Source organism: Trachinotus anak, unplaced genomic scaffold (assembly GCF_046630095.1).
Source record: "Trachinotus anak isolate AG129_WGS33_773 ecotype Australia unplaced genomic scaffold, CSIRO_AGI_Tana_v1 ptg000013l, whole genome shotgun sequence".
NCBI lineage: Eukaryota > Metazoa > Chordata > Actinopteri > Carangiformes > Carangidae > Trachinotus > Trachinotus anak.
Window position 1 is genome coordinate 20,494,338 of NW_027273864.1, and position 15,579 is coordinate 20,509,916.

General features: G+C 40.0%; 1 protein-coding gene across 1 annotated transcript; it reads right to left on the reverse strand.

Moving 5' to 3' along the window:
* Positions 1 to 854: 854 nt before the first annotated feature.
* Positions 855 to 14,429, reverse strand: soat2 (sterol O-acyltransferase 2). Its single transcript, XM_071493762.1, has 16 exons — positions 14,294 to 14,429; positions 12,028 to 12,167; positions 11,579 to 11,637; positions 11,225 to 11,355; positions 11,039 to 11,092; positions 10,340 to 10,447; positions 9,256 to 9,538; positions 7,222 to 7,297; positions 6,384 to 6,468; positions 5,936 to 5,981; positions 5,482 to 5,611; positions 4,900 to 4,997; positions 3,886 to 3,984; positions 3,502 to 3,637; positions 2,877 to 3,022; positions 855 to 1,424 (listed from the first exon to the last, which is right to left on the reverse strand). The coding sequence occupies exons 2-16, from the start codon at positions 12,104 to 12,106 to the stop codon at positions 1,368 to 1,370; spliced, it is 1,587 nt and encodes a 528-aa protein (XP_071349863.1). The 5' UTR covers positions 12,107 to 12,167; positions 14,294 to 14,429; the 3' UTR covers positions 855 to 1,367.
* Positions 14,430 to 15,579: the final 1,150 nt, after the last annotated feature.

Here is a 15,579-nt window from a genome sequence, read left to right on the forward strand (position 1 = left end):
ATATTAACAGTGGATCAAGTGACTGTGTAGAGCGACTCATAGTGACAAATCCACAGATAATTATCATCTGTCTCTGCAGATCACCTCGGCTCTGCAGGGTGTTTTAGAGTCTTTAAGCTTGTTTTGGTTTTACAGTCCATATCTTTCTGTTTTGGTTCCGTCTCATCGCTCTCATCAGCCGGGTGTCTTTTGTCAATTTTCCCTTCCCTCCTTTGTATTCATCCGGCAAAGATGACGTTTCAAACTGGATCAATGATGTTCACGGGGTAGAGGCTCTGGCTCGTTAATGACTGACGCTGACAACTGCATCCACCAGAGAAATAACGCATGTCACAGCCCCCTTAATGCACAAGTTAAAAGAAAGCCGGAGATAAAAGAAGATGTCAAACTAAAATATTCAATTAAAAAAGACAAATGGATTTTATTTTCAAGCGTGAAACTTGAACCATGTAAATGGTAGATGCAAATATATTCAGTTCTACTACTGATGATGCCTCTATAACCACTCCGAGCTCTTATGGTATTACGGTGTATCAGTTTACAGAGCATTACATCACCGATGCAAACAGTGTACCAATGTTAATCCTCTTCTTCCTGTATGACTTCAGAGGGACGTGGCAGGCAGACAAACAGAGGCTTTGTGGCAGACTGATAAGACGCTGTGCTTCCTGTGGTTGGTTAACGTACCTGCTCTCCCAACCAATCGCTGCCATCTGAACGTCGACCAAGGCAGGACTAAAACGTGCAGCACACGCAGGTGCCCTCACTGCAGGAAAGCCCGATGTCACTGATTTGACCTGTTTTAAGTGAAATGTTTTGTACATCCTACAAAAGGTCAATCAAAGACACGAGGCTGTAACCTTGTTTAGCTTTAATACAAATGCAGCAGAAATGAAAATTAATGACTTAATTAATTAATGTAGTCTATAATACATTTTTCTTTGGTCTGGGTCCTTGAGGGCTTCTTGTTAAAACATTTAAATATATTTCATAATTTAAAGAATTACATTACAACTTGTATAAAACGTAAACCACACACATTTCAACTCCTGTGCATTATTGTGTATAAGACTGTGCATTGAACATGGAGATGGAACTGGGAGGTGGTTAGCTTAGCTTAGCACAAAGACTGAACACAGGGGGAAACAGCTAGATATTGATAACGTTACATAAAAACAACAGTGATAGTCACATCTTGACCCTAAAAACAGAAAAATCTTTAGACACTAAAAACAGAAAACCTTTTATATTTACATGTCTATCAAGTTTTCCTTCTGTGCTTTCGCCTATCATGATTTTCATCTATCATGATTTTCAGACCTCCATCTTTTCATCATTTATCCTTCCAGCCCAGGAGAAAGGCAACTTCATCTCTGGTAGCTGCAGGACCAGGAACGAGGCGTCACCAGCTCCCAGAAACTATTCTGATGAGAAAGAGCAGAAGGATTAGTCTAAATACTCATACAGTGCTGCTGCTCCTCCTCCTCCTCCTCCTCCTCCTCCTCCTTCTAGTAACATAATCTGTAATCTTTTTATACATTTATCTGTATCTGTATGATTTAACACCCATTTATTATTACTTAATGACCTCATATTACAGACATCACTTCTATTTCTAGACAGCAGTTATCTGTGTTAAGCCATTGTGTGTGTGAATGACACCACTGGCTGTAGAGGAGGCCTTAGCTGTGGCTACACAGAGATGCAGTAGTTCATAGTGGAGTAAGTATGTTAAGTACATCTGTGCCCATCTGTCATGCAAATCCTTCACATCTGCGACTTCATCAAACGCCTGGAGTTGTTTTTGTTTTGTTTTTTTTTAAACATGTCAGAGTTTTACAAACGTCAGTTACTCGGCACAAGTGGCTCTCCTACATGGGCTTATGTGTGTCAGTTGGGTGTGTTAATTCTCTACAAACAATTTTGTGCGCTTTCTATGCGTGTCTACACTTATGCACGCAGCCTGTGTAGTAACAGATGCTCATGAATGAGTGCAGATAAGAAGAGACCGAAGACAAAGTCAGATGAAATGGTGAAAGGGGTCAGTCAGATTCATCTGGTTAGTGGCGTCTGTGTGACGTCCAACACCCAAACTACTCAAGTCGTAGTCATGTAATCTAGTCTTGTGTTATATAACAGCATGTTCAGTGCTTTAGTCTAGCCTTAATGCCATTTGTATTTCAGTGTTATTCACCTGTTGGCCTATTTTCCATTTAAGTAGCTCAGAAACTGGGTTCAAAATACTGTGTAATGACATCACTTTAGGGCAGAGTACCACAAACAAACAGCTTGCTGTTTCATTTAAAATCTACAACATGCAGTCACATGAGTCACCTCTGTGTCGCAGCTTCTCACTGAGCTTGAAAACAGTCCAGTGGGGAGGTTGTTTGTGACTCAAACACCATAATAAATTTCAGTATGAAAACACATCTTCATATGTTCTGCTAAAAAGAAGGGTCACAAATCTCACTTTCTGTCAGGTTTTATTGATTCATCCGTCACAGATGTAACCAAGAAAACTAAAGTTTAATAAAACCTGGCAGAAAGCACGGTTTATGACCCATTTTTTTGTTGCTATAAAATCTAGCGATTTCAGTCTTGTCAAGCTTTTTGAAGGCCTGAGTGATTGACCCACTGGATGTGTGTAAGCCTGCAAAGAAGCTGCAGAAGACGTGCATGTTTCTCAAGCTTTTCATCAGGTTGTGCTCAGCTTTATTCTACATTAAATTATGTGAGACAACCTTTCGATAAGGTCTGCTGTCATAGGAAGGGAAGCTGTCCAACATTCATATGAAGAAAATAATTAAAGAAGAATAAGTCCCATGGCATTGCCTTTCCAGTACAAGCAGCACACGTGCTTTAAGCGGAGTATGTACCTCTTTCCGTGGACAGTGTATTTGGGCGTACCACTCCTGGCAGTACAGACACACCTGGACGCCCTGGCCGAGGAAGAGACACGCCCACATGATGACGTTGAACGCAGGGTTCTGCCGCTTGTCGTTCATGGTAAAATTGAAGACCACTGGAAAAAAAAAAAGACATGAGGGAATGTTGTTGTTGATGCCGAAGGCAAGTCTGTAGTTAAACTTAACTTCTTATTTGTGTTTAGGCTGTGAGATCTGAGTGATAACCGGGGCAAACAGTGAGCACATAAAACATAAAAAAGTCAGATGATTACCTTTTGAGTCCCACAAAAATGTATCAGTGTACTTTTTCTTTAAATATGATGAAAGTCGTCCTCTGAAAACAGCTACTCAGTGTCTATTGGAGTGAATAATTACAGATTTTAACTCTGAAGGCTTTAAAGCACAGTTCAGGATGTAGAAGGGCACATTTACATATTTTTAACCAGTGACTGACAGTGTTTTAAGTACAGCCAGAGCTCTCTTCTAGACATGAAACTTTTTCTTTTGTTCTTATTTTCTTTCACTGAGGTTATCATTTTCTTTTCAGCAGCCTGGTCAGAGAAAGTGTTCACAGTATAATGAGCATATCCTTCACCTCCTAAGACTGCAAAGAGGCAGAACATGACGGGGTAGAAGAAGCCGAAGCCAATGGTCAGGGCGTACTCATGGACGACAGCGGAGACGATGAACACGGAGAGCATGGCAGCTGCTCGGAATTTCCCTTTCGACAGCTGCAGGGATCAGAGGAAGAACAGAGAGAGGGACTCAGAGTTCAGAGGTCAGGCTGGTTCAGCGTGGATTTTGTGTCACTAGAATTACAGGATGAGTGTTAAACTACTATACACGCTTCATGATGGGACATGCCACTTTGGAAATATAGATAAAAAGCCCACTGCGATATGACATTAAAGTTTATTATTATTATTTATTTGTTGACTGTAAGTGTGTTTGAGTTTAGGTTTTCTGTAATGGTACCCACCCAGAGGAAGTCTCTGTATCCGTAGTAATACAACCAGTCATGAACCACTACATTCCAGGTACGGTAATAGTTGGCAAAGGATGTCGAGTTCCACCAGTCCTGGAAAATGAAAGATAATTAAATCAGTGTGTGTGTGTGTGTGTGTGTGTGTGTGTGTGTGTGTGGCTCAAGATAAAAACAGAGTATTGTAAAATCACTTTATTTGGGGGCTTTAAAAACACCGAGATGACTGCAATCAACTCCTTCATTAGTTAAACTCATGTAAAGCCAAACCTGTATAATTTTATTGCCTGAAATGAAATGACGCCAGTTTTCTTTTGCTGTATTCAAGAGCAGGTGAACAAGAAAAACGGTGTGACAACATGATTATCACAGAGAAATAAATATGTGCTTTCTGTCAGAGTGAGATGAGAAGACTGATAGCAGTATGTCTGTGTGTTAACTGAGTGATTAGCTTAGCTTAGCATAGAGAATGGAAGCAGGGGGAAACAGGTAGCCTGGCTCTAGCCAAAGTTGAGAAAATCCATCTACAGTACCAGTAGCTCTAAAGCTCAATAATGAACATGTTATATTGCTTTTCCTAAACCTGTACACAAACAATATGAAAGCAACAATTTGTGACAAATTTTCTTCTATTTCTTGATGAACATCAGTTTTTCTGTTCACTGTCTATATGGTGTCCCATGATCAGACCTTCAGACTTGCAGAAATACACCCCTGACATAGCAGAGAGTCACATGAGGACAAAACTCAAGAGGAAGTGGTCAATAAAAGCTCGCAGGCATTTTCAGACGCAGCCTAAATCACAGTTAAGTCTCTTGTTCGAGAGCAGGCTGTATCAGCAGAATTTAAAATGATGGAAAAGTTAAACTTTTTTGGGACCATCAAGCCACCCTGCTGCTTTTACTTGTCATTAATCAAATAGCTCCCATCTGGAAAAGCAAGCGCTGTTGAAAAAGGATGTGTTCACAGGAGAGGTGATGCCACAGAAAATCAAGCATACCACACACACACCTTGTAGAACATCCTGTCAGCAAAGCACAGCAGCTCCCCGAAGAGGTTGAGCCAGCAGTGCAGGAAGGCGAAGAAACACAACAGAAGGAGCATTATACCTGAGAAACAGAGACACAGAAAGGCAGGAGGGGGTTATGAGGAACACTTTTATTCAAGGCATTGCTCCCAGCTTTCTCCTAAGAATTGTAACTTGACACTGATGCCTTTTATTATCAGCACTTACTCAGAAAGACTTCAAGGGAGTAATAAACGTGCCTGTCTTTATCTGCTTGCATAATAGCATCTTTAATCTTATCACTCTCTTACAAACACCACAGACTCCTGTCCTCCACTTGCACTTTAAGTAATTTATTAACCAGTGCTGACTCATACATGTGAGAGATACTACAGGTTGGAGAAGTCAAGTTAGAGATGAAGTCACATTTGAACTTTAATTTAAATGTTTGTTTTGCACCTGAATTCCCTCTGATTTTACCTGGAAAATGTTCCAGTGTATGTGTGAGTGTCTGTGTGTGTGTGTGTGTGTGTGTGTGTGTGTGTGTCCAGCTCATGCCATTTTTGGGCTGATAGAAAGTACAGTACCTGGTAATATTGAGTGGAACACAGCTAGAACCATTGTCCTTTTACTAAACGGCTGGCTGGTCTCGAGTCTGAAGACGGGCACACAGAGGCGAACCAGAACAAAGTAGCCATAAAACAGGCAGCCCAAGATCTACAAAGAGACAATTCTAATGTTATAAAAGAGTTAGTGATACCTGAAATACAAAACAGAGCACAATTTAGAACTAGAAAATTTAAACTCTAACTCATCTGAAGAGATGAAAGATTAAAGCTACGGTATCAAATACTTGTAGTGTAAGATTACTTCACATTATTACACCACCCTCCAGTGCTGTGAGCAACCTCATCTTCCCGAGGTCATTAACCCCACAAAGGCCTTCTTAGTAAGTTGTGTTGTGTCATCCAACTACGTATGAAAAAGAAAATATCCCAACACAAGAGACGCACTGAACACAGTCACAGAGTTTAGTCTTACCATGCCAAGAGTAACGCCAACATACTTCCATCTAATGTGGGTGTTTCTGTGAAGAAAAGACAGGATGTCACTACTTTAGAGTTGCTAGTGTGATACTGTGTATTCACGTCTCAGAGTATCGTTTGTTATGACAGCGGCTGCGTTCGTCCACATGGGTTTTTAAGAGGTTTTTTAGCCCAAATTAGGGATTAGAAATGTAGAAATGTTGTATTATAAATGAAACTTGAGGTGAGGAACCTTTAAAAGCAGAAATGGTCCAAAGCCTCCTTGCTGTATGTTTTCATTTTTTAAGATAGCTTGTGAGGTAGTGTGTTATATCAATGCAGAGTGAATAAGAAATCCTGACCACTTCTTAGATTTGATTTCCAGCATTTGATTCCACTAAACATAAGAACAACAGGAAAAGCACTTGTGATCTGAGGCAAGGGGACAATACCGTATGTCTTACCGGGGGTATGATTCCCTGTAGATGAGAGTTGGACAGAAGAGGAAGTACAAGTAGCTGGAAAATGTTGGAAATCTGGGACTTTTTCCTGAAAAGCAACAACAGTTAAATAAGTGAAGTCAAACTTGAAGGGGTCTATTTTTGAGTCTTAAAATCTGGCAGTGAAATAACAAGTTGTCATGCATTATTTAAAAGAAGGGCTAAAAAGAGCTGATTTAAGATCTGAGGTTCAGATGTAAGCTTCTTATTTCATTCTTCTTCTTTCACATTGTTTGGCATAATACCAGATATCAAACTAAATATTTGTGATTGCTAAAGCTTTGTGCCTTAATGTAGGCATCTGCTAACAAATGGCTGTCTTTGAAATGAAATGACCGTGGGCTTATTGCAAAATCGTTACCCCATTATGCCAAATTATCTGCCTAAAAGTCTGTGATATCTTTTCAGGATTTCTTTCAGCATGTCTGAGTTTTAGCCTCTCGGTAATACTGATGACATTTAAAGCTTGTACAAGATTGCTGTTTTCATCACATATGAACATCATATATCTGCGGTGAACAAAGAGCTTATTTTTCAATTTCATTCCTAACCTCCCTCAGACTAAGACTGTGGACTATACAATTGTTTCTCAGCTTTATCTCCCATTAACAGACTTTTACAACAGACTCTCATGGGGCCACACGTGCTCGAGGTTGTTTATTGTTAGTTTTAACTTCAACATGAATCATTGGGTGGCATCCTGCTGAGCTCTGTTTTAGTCATTTTTCTACCGTGTCTGGTAGTGTCACTGTGAGTAATGATACTGCCTCAGGAGTAAATACACCTGACATCCATACAGTACCTTCCTTTGGTGTATTCCTCATTATAACAGGAGCAGTTTCTCTCATGAAGGAGTAGCTCTTCATCAGGAATCGAATCTGCAGGGAATTGATATGGGTGTAATGTGAGGTGAGACATAATGTATCAGTAACTCTATTGCATGTATGGACATGATGTCTGAAGGGAACAACATACATCTCTTTGGTGTCACTCTCTTCTTTCTGATTTTGTACACATTGAGCAAATGACATAAAATTCATTTGAATGCTGACTTCCTCTATAGCTGGAGAACTCATTTATCACGTTAGCCTCTCATAAACTGTGTGTGTCATCAATCTGCAAACATCAGGGAACCACTTTTTCTTTCTGGGCATTTTAGTGAATTAAAATGATTTGTTTATGCATCAAAACGGCCAGCTTTCATGGCCTCAGAGTGGCAAATAGACAGCCTGGACCCAGGTCAGATGAGGATCAGGACTGCGTTTCCCAAAAGCATCTAAGCACATGGGATTATCTCACTCCATCGAATGGAGCTAAAATGATCTTAGTGCTAAGGCGGTTTTGGGAGAACCAGAGCTGGTGTAATAAAGAGGATGAGGAGGTATTACAGTATGGGCCTGTGATGTTCAAACGTTGGCACCGCTGAGATCTGCGTGCAGTCTCGTTCAGTGGCTTTCCAGTTGGAAGGCTTCCTCCTCTGGCTTTTCTTTCCTTATCGCAATATTCCTGCTGATGGCAGGGCTGTGTTTATAATTTGGATTACCAATTAATATAATGTTATCTGCAGAATATACTATTATCTAGTTGGTTTTTCTAGCCCAGGCAATTCCTAATAAGAATTTACAGTATATGCCTGCGTTTCATTCTATTGGATTTCTATGCTGAGTAGCAGTTCACATTGCAATAAAATAAATTTAATCATACTGCAGGAGTTAACAAATGAAATTTAACACTAAACAACCATTAAATCTTTTTAGTTTGGAGCAAATTTTCCAGGAGGAAGCACCGACCTCAGCGCAGCAGGCAGTAAAGGGTGCAACACTAATAATTTCCCCCCCAGGGTGAAGGCGGACTCATGGCATACAGGTCAGTGCTCGTGTGGGTTTTTGAAATGCTATGTCAACGGCAGCAGCGGTGGAAGACATAGCAGCAAACAGCTGCATAGCTTTCAGGCGAGTGGATGTGCATTATGCTGCTTGGGCAGGGCTGCCTGCACTGGCTCACAGGCTTCACTACATCAAGTATATACAATAAATACTGTCCCACTGGTTTAATGCATCTCAGTAACACATCATGTTTTTATATTTTGAGAGAGAATTTTAAGCTTGTTGCTCTGTAGTCAGGTTAATCATCTTGCCAGTTGCTGCGCAACACCACTCAAAAACACTTCTCTCCTACAGGAATAGGTGTTGTCTATATCCATGAGTCACGGAAAATTAAATTAATACCTCTACTGTTTTCCAAGAGTCTCATAAATGGCAGGTGCCAACTAGTTTTGTCTTTTTTCATGTTTCCTGTTCTGTTTAGGTTCTTTGAGCTTCTTATGTTGTCTCAGTGCCTCTTCATGCCCTGTCCATGTCTTTTATTCTATTCATTGACACACACACACACATCCACAGATTACTAGGTACAGTAAGTCACCTGTGCATAGTCCCTGTTTTTGGTGTGGATTGATTGAAGGCCATTTCCAGTATTGGAAAGTAAAAAAAAAAAAAAAGTCCTTCAAATTGGGAAGCTGTGTCCTCAGCTTCTTTACAGTTAAAAAAATAGACTTTCAGTGCTCTCTGACAAATGCTCTGCAATTTCCTGTTGTCTTATCAGCCAACATACAGTATATCCCGATACATTATACAGTATGCGTGATAAGTAAAGCTGTATTGTAGCTGGCATTTGTACAGATGATTGCCTGAATTTTTGTCCCCTGTTCTCTACAAATGTGACAGCAAAAACTGGTGTGAGGAGCTCATCATTCATTTGCTGGAACACGAGTCAAATTTTTATACCCATGTACCTGACAAGATTTATTCCTGAAACACACGCACGCACACACACTGACCTGCTCCAGTATTACAATGAACCGTGAAGCTGGTGGCAGCTGGTTGTGTACGACCACGTAGATCGGGAACAGTCCCAGAACACACATCTGTATGGCAGACAAGATCAACCCTGTCCCCAGAGACAGCCCCGTCTTGGATGAGAAGGTGTGGTACAGGGAACCCCAGAACGCCAGGGTGTAGTAGGGAATAAACAAGGTGTAGACGAACATCACACCCCAGGCCCAGGTGACTGTCCCCAGCTTCCCAAAGGCGAAGAAAAGCAAATCAAACTCCAAGACCAACCTGAGAATTATGAGAAAAATGAGGGAGGTGAGTTGGAGCATTGCATTAAAAACAAGCAAGTGATTATTAGAGTATGATGTTTAAATACTGATACGGATTTAATTCCTAAGGCATTTCTTAATGTTCAGGAAAATATTTAGTTTTAGTTTCAAACAGGGTCTTGACTTACCATTTTAATTACATTTAAGCATGAATGCCTTTAATACACATGCAGGCACCATTAAATGCATTGAATATTTCCCATGATTTTCTCCCATCTGAAAAGACCCCCCCGGTGATGATAATAATAGATTGAAAATACCCACTCACTGCAGCATGTCACAGGATTTGTTTGAAATTCATCATTAACTTGTAAGGGCGATATTATTATGTTTTTATTTCATCAATTTACTCATATTAAAATCAATGTTAACTGAGGGTGAATGTATCGAATAATTTGTGCACAGTGGAGCTGCCCGCTGGCACTTGTTCCAGTGAGGGACATAAGAATTAAACTCACAATCCTGTGTCTGCAAACAGCAACCAAATCATTACTGTGCAGCCCAAAGCAACAGCGGGAATAGCCAAAGGAATTGATTGCGTTATCTTTCTACTGCCAGACGAGCAGCGGGGCAGGGAGAGAAGACAGGAGGAACACAATGAGGAGAAAAAGAAGATAAGAAGTGAGTGTGAAGTTTTGGAAAGCTTCAGGGTTAACAGAGCCTCCATCAGATTTGGTTCAGGGTCACAAAATTTCAGACATGCCAGCATCATAAACATCCATCCACACACACAAAGATATGTAATGAATACGCCACATACCTGCCCTGGTCGATGTAGTCGACAGCCAGCGTGCTCAGGAAGAAGATGAGGAGCACGGCTATGAACATGTGGTAGATGGTTCTGATGTGACTGATCTCAAACAGTTCACTGATGAAGAGGAGGACACACACACACACACACACACACACACACACACACACACACACACAGACGTTAATATAAAATAATCTCAGTGTATTAATGTGCATAAAGGTTGTGCTGCACAGGGTTATTAAAATGCTCAGATACAGCCTTCACAGATGTCAGTGACGTCTGAGTGATCTTGTATGACTTGACACTTGTTTAAAAAACATTTTCTGCCGTCTTGCCCTCATCAGGATGATATATGAGGCTGTTTACAGTTCCTTTATGGTCAATCTGTTATTTATTCATGTGACTTTAAAAGAAAAATCTGAATAACAGTAAATAGTCTACATAACAAAAAACTGAAATATGAATGCAAAGTAAGTCAAAAATCTTTGATGGGGAAAAGATATTAAATTGTGATGGACTTGTATTGAAGTAGGGCTGAAACAGTGCATCAATTTTCTGGATGAACCAATTAATCAAGAAAACAACTGACATATATATCTATAATCATTGTTAGTTGCAGCCCTGAAGTGAAGCTCACGTTGGTCTGCACCTCACTGTGTTTGTGTTCACCAAATAGGAAATAAACTGTCAGTCTTTCCGACTTACTCCAACAGTGATGCTCTGGCCATAAACACTTTGCCATTATCCATTTTCTGAGCTCTGGAACAAAACAGGAAAGAAAAACTGACTTGCATGAACATATTACAGCCAATGAGATGGTGTATAGAATATATCTACCAGATCAATAAGGAATCACATGTGCACTGCTCAAAGTTGCCTCCTCCCTCTCACCTGGATGAGGGCTTTCTTGTCATCTTTCCGTTTAGGATGTGGGTGAAGGGCTGGACGGACTCAGTCAAAGCATTGTCTAGAATATCACTAAGCTGTTCCTTGACCTGCTCCAGGACTTTTACCTTCACCTTCTACAGGAGGACACACAGGAGAAATTTCTGTTTGTCTACTTCAACCAACACACGAAGCCCCTTTTATGTGGCATCCTATGCTTTGCACATTATGCTGTATTCAGTTTGCTCCGTGCAGCCTTAACATCTGTATTTTGTCTTTGCGAATGAATGACAGATGTGGAGATGTGTGGCTGGGGGACTGTTGACCAAGTTAAGAGATCGACTTGGAAATATGGGATACCTGTGCATGCTTCTGCCACTGTCTCAGATTATCCTCCTGCACGTTATCATGGCTCCCAGCTGCAGAGAGGAGAACACAAGTTGCTTCAATTGCTCATCAGCCAGCACCAGTATACTGTACATATCTGAACTGCAAAACTAGAGAGAAAAACAACTATGATTATTGGGAATCCAGATCTCTGCTCATATTTCTGCAACAAGTAAACACATTTTCAACTTGGCCACCATGAAATTTAGTTTGTGCGCTATGAATGTTGAATTATCTTCAAAATCCACTAAAAAGTATGCGATCCTTCAGCACTGCTGGGTTTGTAAATGCTTTTGTTTTTCTTGATATCACCTTTTCAAAATACACACAGTATATATTGAGTTTGAAATTTATTTCAGTCTATAATAAATTACATTTTCAAAAAAAGATGACAAAATATTATTATTATTACATTACCATACCAGGACTGGAGAGCTCATCTGACTGAGGGGCCTTGATGTTTCGGTGCCTCGGTCCATTAGGTGACTCTTCAGTTGTCATGGTTACCACTGGAGAGGGCTGCAACACACAGCACTATCCACTGGGACTCACGTGGAGGATCCTGTGCATATCAAAGTTGCAGGTTGGTCTCAAACAAACTAAACACTGAGGGCTCCGTTTTTGATGTCAGCTGAAGCCTGATGAGCACACGACTGATTTCTGTTCCTTCCATTTCCCCTGCTGTTTGTTGGTTCATTAAGGATGGGAAAAACCTCAGAGCAGTAGCTGAATCCTTTGACCTTGCTCACAACAACTGGGATCCACACATGCAGCTCGGGTCCTGGTTATAAACTGAGCTAAATCCATACTGCATCACTCTGAACAGAAATCCGCTGATGCAGTTTGAGATACAAATAACTGATGTCAAATCAAATGTTTTTAGATGGAAATTTGATTCAACTTGTAGAGAGCAGTGCAGCAACAGTCTTTTACCCCATGTGATTCACTGCAAATTTATCCTCTGTTTATGTTTGGAAACTGAGGATCTCCAGCTATAAAACTGAGGTTACAGCCCAATTGCTGGCAGATTGCCTCATGCTAAAAAAAAAAAAAAAAAAAAATTCCTGACGGGCCTCCATGCAAAGGAGGTGAGCTCATTCCCAAACTGCAGGAGTGCACAAACTCCTGCAAACATATATGTCAGGGGGTTTGAACGCTGGTTACCCCCTGTGTTATCAGCAGTCACCGTAGCTCAAGCTAAAGAATGTAAACAGCAGCTGGCGTACCTGTCCTCAGTTGAAGCTTGCACACTATAGATAAGATACACAGAAGACTGATGGAGGGTCTGCTGCACAGACGGGGGGGGGGGGGGGGGGGGGGGGGGGGGGTTAAAAGACACCGAGTGACCTCATTTTCTAATCCATGCTGTTTTGATCACTCCTCAGGAGATGTGTCAATATAGCAGATAAGCTTTGCTTAGATATACAGATTATGCATTATATGGCTGGTGTGATTGAAGAGAAAGAGATGAAGAAAAACATGTTTTGGAACAGATCAACCTTAATGTAACAAATCTTTAATGTTTAGAGTCAGTTGAGGGTGAGGCATCAAGCTTGGTGATGTTTAAAAAAACAAACGTATTGGCTTTTTTTTTTTACTTGCACTCTGTCTAACTTGACGTGCCAACACTCCTGAAAGTAGCAAAATGCAACTTTTAAATAATGTGTAGTTGTTGTCTGTAAAGAGAATCCTAATTGATCTGCTGATTTCGAGAGTAAATGGTAATAATTCCACCAAACTACCAGCTGATAGAATAGAAAAGTTATTATGAATCAATTCTTACATGCAAGTGTGTAGATACAGTACACCTGCATTTTCATGTAACATCACCAGAAACTGAAATCTTCGATATTCCATGGAAATTAATGCAGGTTTAAAACTGAAGTATTTTGTATTAGATCTAGATCACTGATAGTCTTCAGAAGTTCCACACCTTGTTAAACTATCATTTCGTTGGTGATGACCAGCGTTAATATTTCAGGTGCATGACCAGAGAAATGAAAAGTAAAGTGTAAAGCTCCAAACTAATCTTGTCGGAAAGATGATCAAAGAAAGGACAAATCAACCATGCCGACCTCGTGACAAAGGTTGACTAAAGTTATCATTAAAAATCTCTCATCTTGATTTAAACTGATGATTGACTGATAAAAACTTCTTCATGGTTTATTGTAAAGTGGAATGAAACAAATATTTGAGGTCACATTTCAAGAGAAACCTCTCAGATTTCTCACTGATCATTTTTTAGCTCTAACAGAGGAACAAAGTCAGTCTTGTATTGACACACTGTAGTTTGTACTGACAAACGCCATTTGATTAAATCAAAACTTTCAATCAGAACACACTTTTAAAGTGATCAGAAAATCAGAAAATGTGGTCCTGCTCTTTATCTGATCAGTACTGCTGTGCGTCAGCTTTTGTTTTATTGCTTCCTGTTTGCCTTTTAGTTACTTACAGAACTTACTGTACAGAACAAATTGAGACATTTTACCAAGAACTTCCATCAGACACATTCAGTTCGCTCTGTGCTGGATTTTTGTCATTTTTAAAACTACAACTTGTACAAATCTGCAGATAGCAGGGCCTGCGGAGCTGAGATCCTAAAAGTGACAGATGTGTCAGGCACAGATGTGTCAGGCAGACGTGACGTCCATGAGAAACATTTTGTCAATGTGTCAGTTTTGTACTCACAGTCTTCTCGCCTTGGGCTCAGTCAGTGGTCCACAGGGTGAGAGGCACTGATTCAGTCAATGATTCCCGCTGAGAGAGCTGCTGGAGTGTGTTTAAGTAAGTCTGTGTCACAGTTCTTGTGATTGGTGTCCTCTCCCCAGCTGCTCTTTTGCACTTTGTCCTTTTGGCTCCTGGCCCTGGGCAAGCCCGGTCCTCAGCTGTCCAACCACACTTTGCTTATCTAGCACTTAAAAATATATATTTGTTAAAAGCTCGACGTGATGACTAGATAGAAAACCTATCACGATCCAGTATATTACACAAATGTGATCTTGAACTTGAAACCTCTAGTGCACAGAGAAGGCACTTTTCAGTCAAGTTCTGTGAGAGACATCTCATGTCCAGCAGTTAAAGTTTTGAAATGGACAATATAATGCATATTTATAGATTCTGAAGCAATAGACGTACTTCTGAGAATTTATTAGGTATTTGTTTTTTTGTTCAGACTTTCTTTGTGTCTTAAAACATGTCCAGATGGGACTTTTAGATGTGACATTTCAGTCAAAATAAAACTATTTATGTATTTGTTCTTTATGGAAACATGCCTGAAATGTATGATTTCAGGCTGATACAGATGTTGAATAGTGTATGTACTGAACTCAATGATAGCAAAGGTCACAATACACAATATTTGACACATTTAGATACACTGTACTCCTTGAAACCATACCAGGTGCCCTGGTAAACCAAAAATATATTTGCTTTTAGCAACACATCCCAAACAAATAAAATGTGTTGGACAGCAATTTGAACAAACTATCTTAATTTTAAGCAAACACGGTTTCAAAAATTAAACTTTGTACAAAGTGCTTGAAAAACATTCCTCAAATCTTACATCAAGCTGTAACATAACATTTGGATTTGAAGTGAGTTTCAGTGTGAGAATTAAAATAACTAAAAGACTCTGAAGCTCCTTAATGTACATTTTATGTGGACACAAGAATTTAAATGAGTGGTCCACTCAAACTGAAAATGCATCACCATGTAATTAGCAAAAAACGATATAAAGCTATATGGATTGTGTATTCATTTACAAAATCAAAGTAGAATATCTATTTTAGTATTTATATACAATGAGGATATTCTCAGAAAAAACTAGACAGGTGCTGTTGTGTTCTTCTGTGGTGACATTAATTTGAATTACTGTGAGATGGAGAAAAACACACATCAGCCAACAGTGAGACAGTGACATTCAACCAAAACAAATCAATAGGTAGAGCAGCCCAGGACCCAGAGGGAGCAGTGCT

Excerpts from the sequence above, each read along its gene's own strand:
- soat2 (XM_071493762.1), bottom strand. The coding sequence starts at position 12,106 with ATGACAACTGAAGAGTCACCTAATGGACCGAGGCACCGAAACATCAAG. Across the intron at positions 9,539-10,339 it reads GACTACATCGACCAGGGCAG|GTTGGTCTTGGAGTTTGATT; the intron begins GTATGTGGCGTA and ends CATAATTCTCAG. Across the intron at positions 5,612-5,935 it reads TTGGCGTTACTCTTGGCATG|ATCTTGGGCTGCCTGTTTTA; the intron begins GTAAGACTAAAC and ends GTCTCTTTGTAG.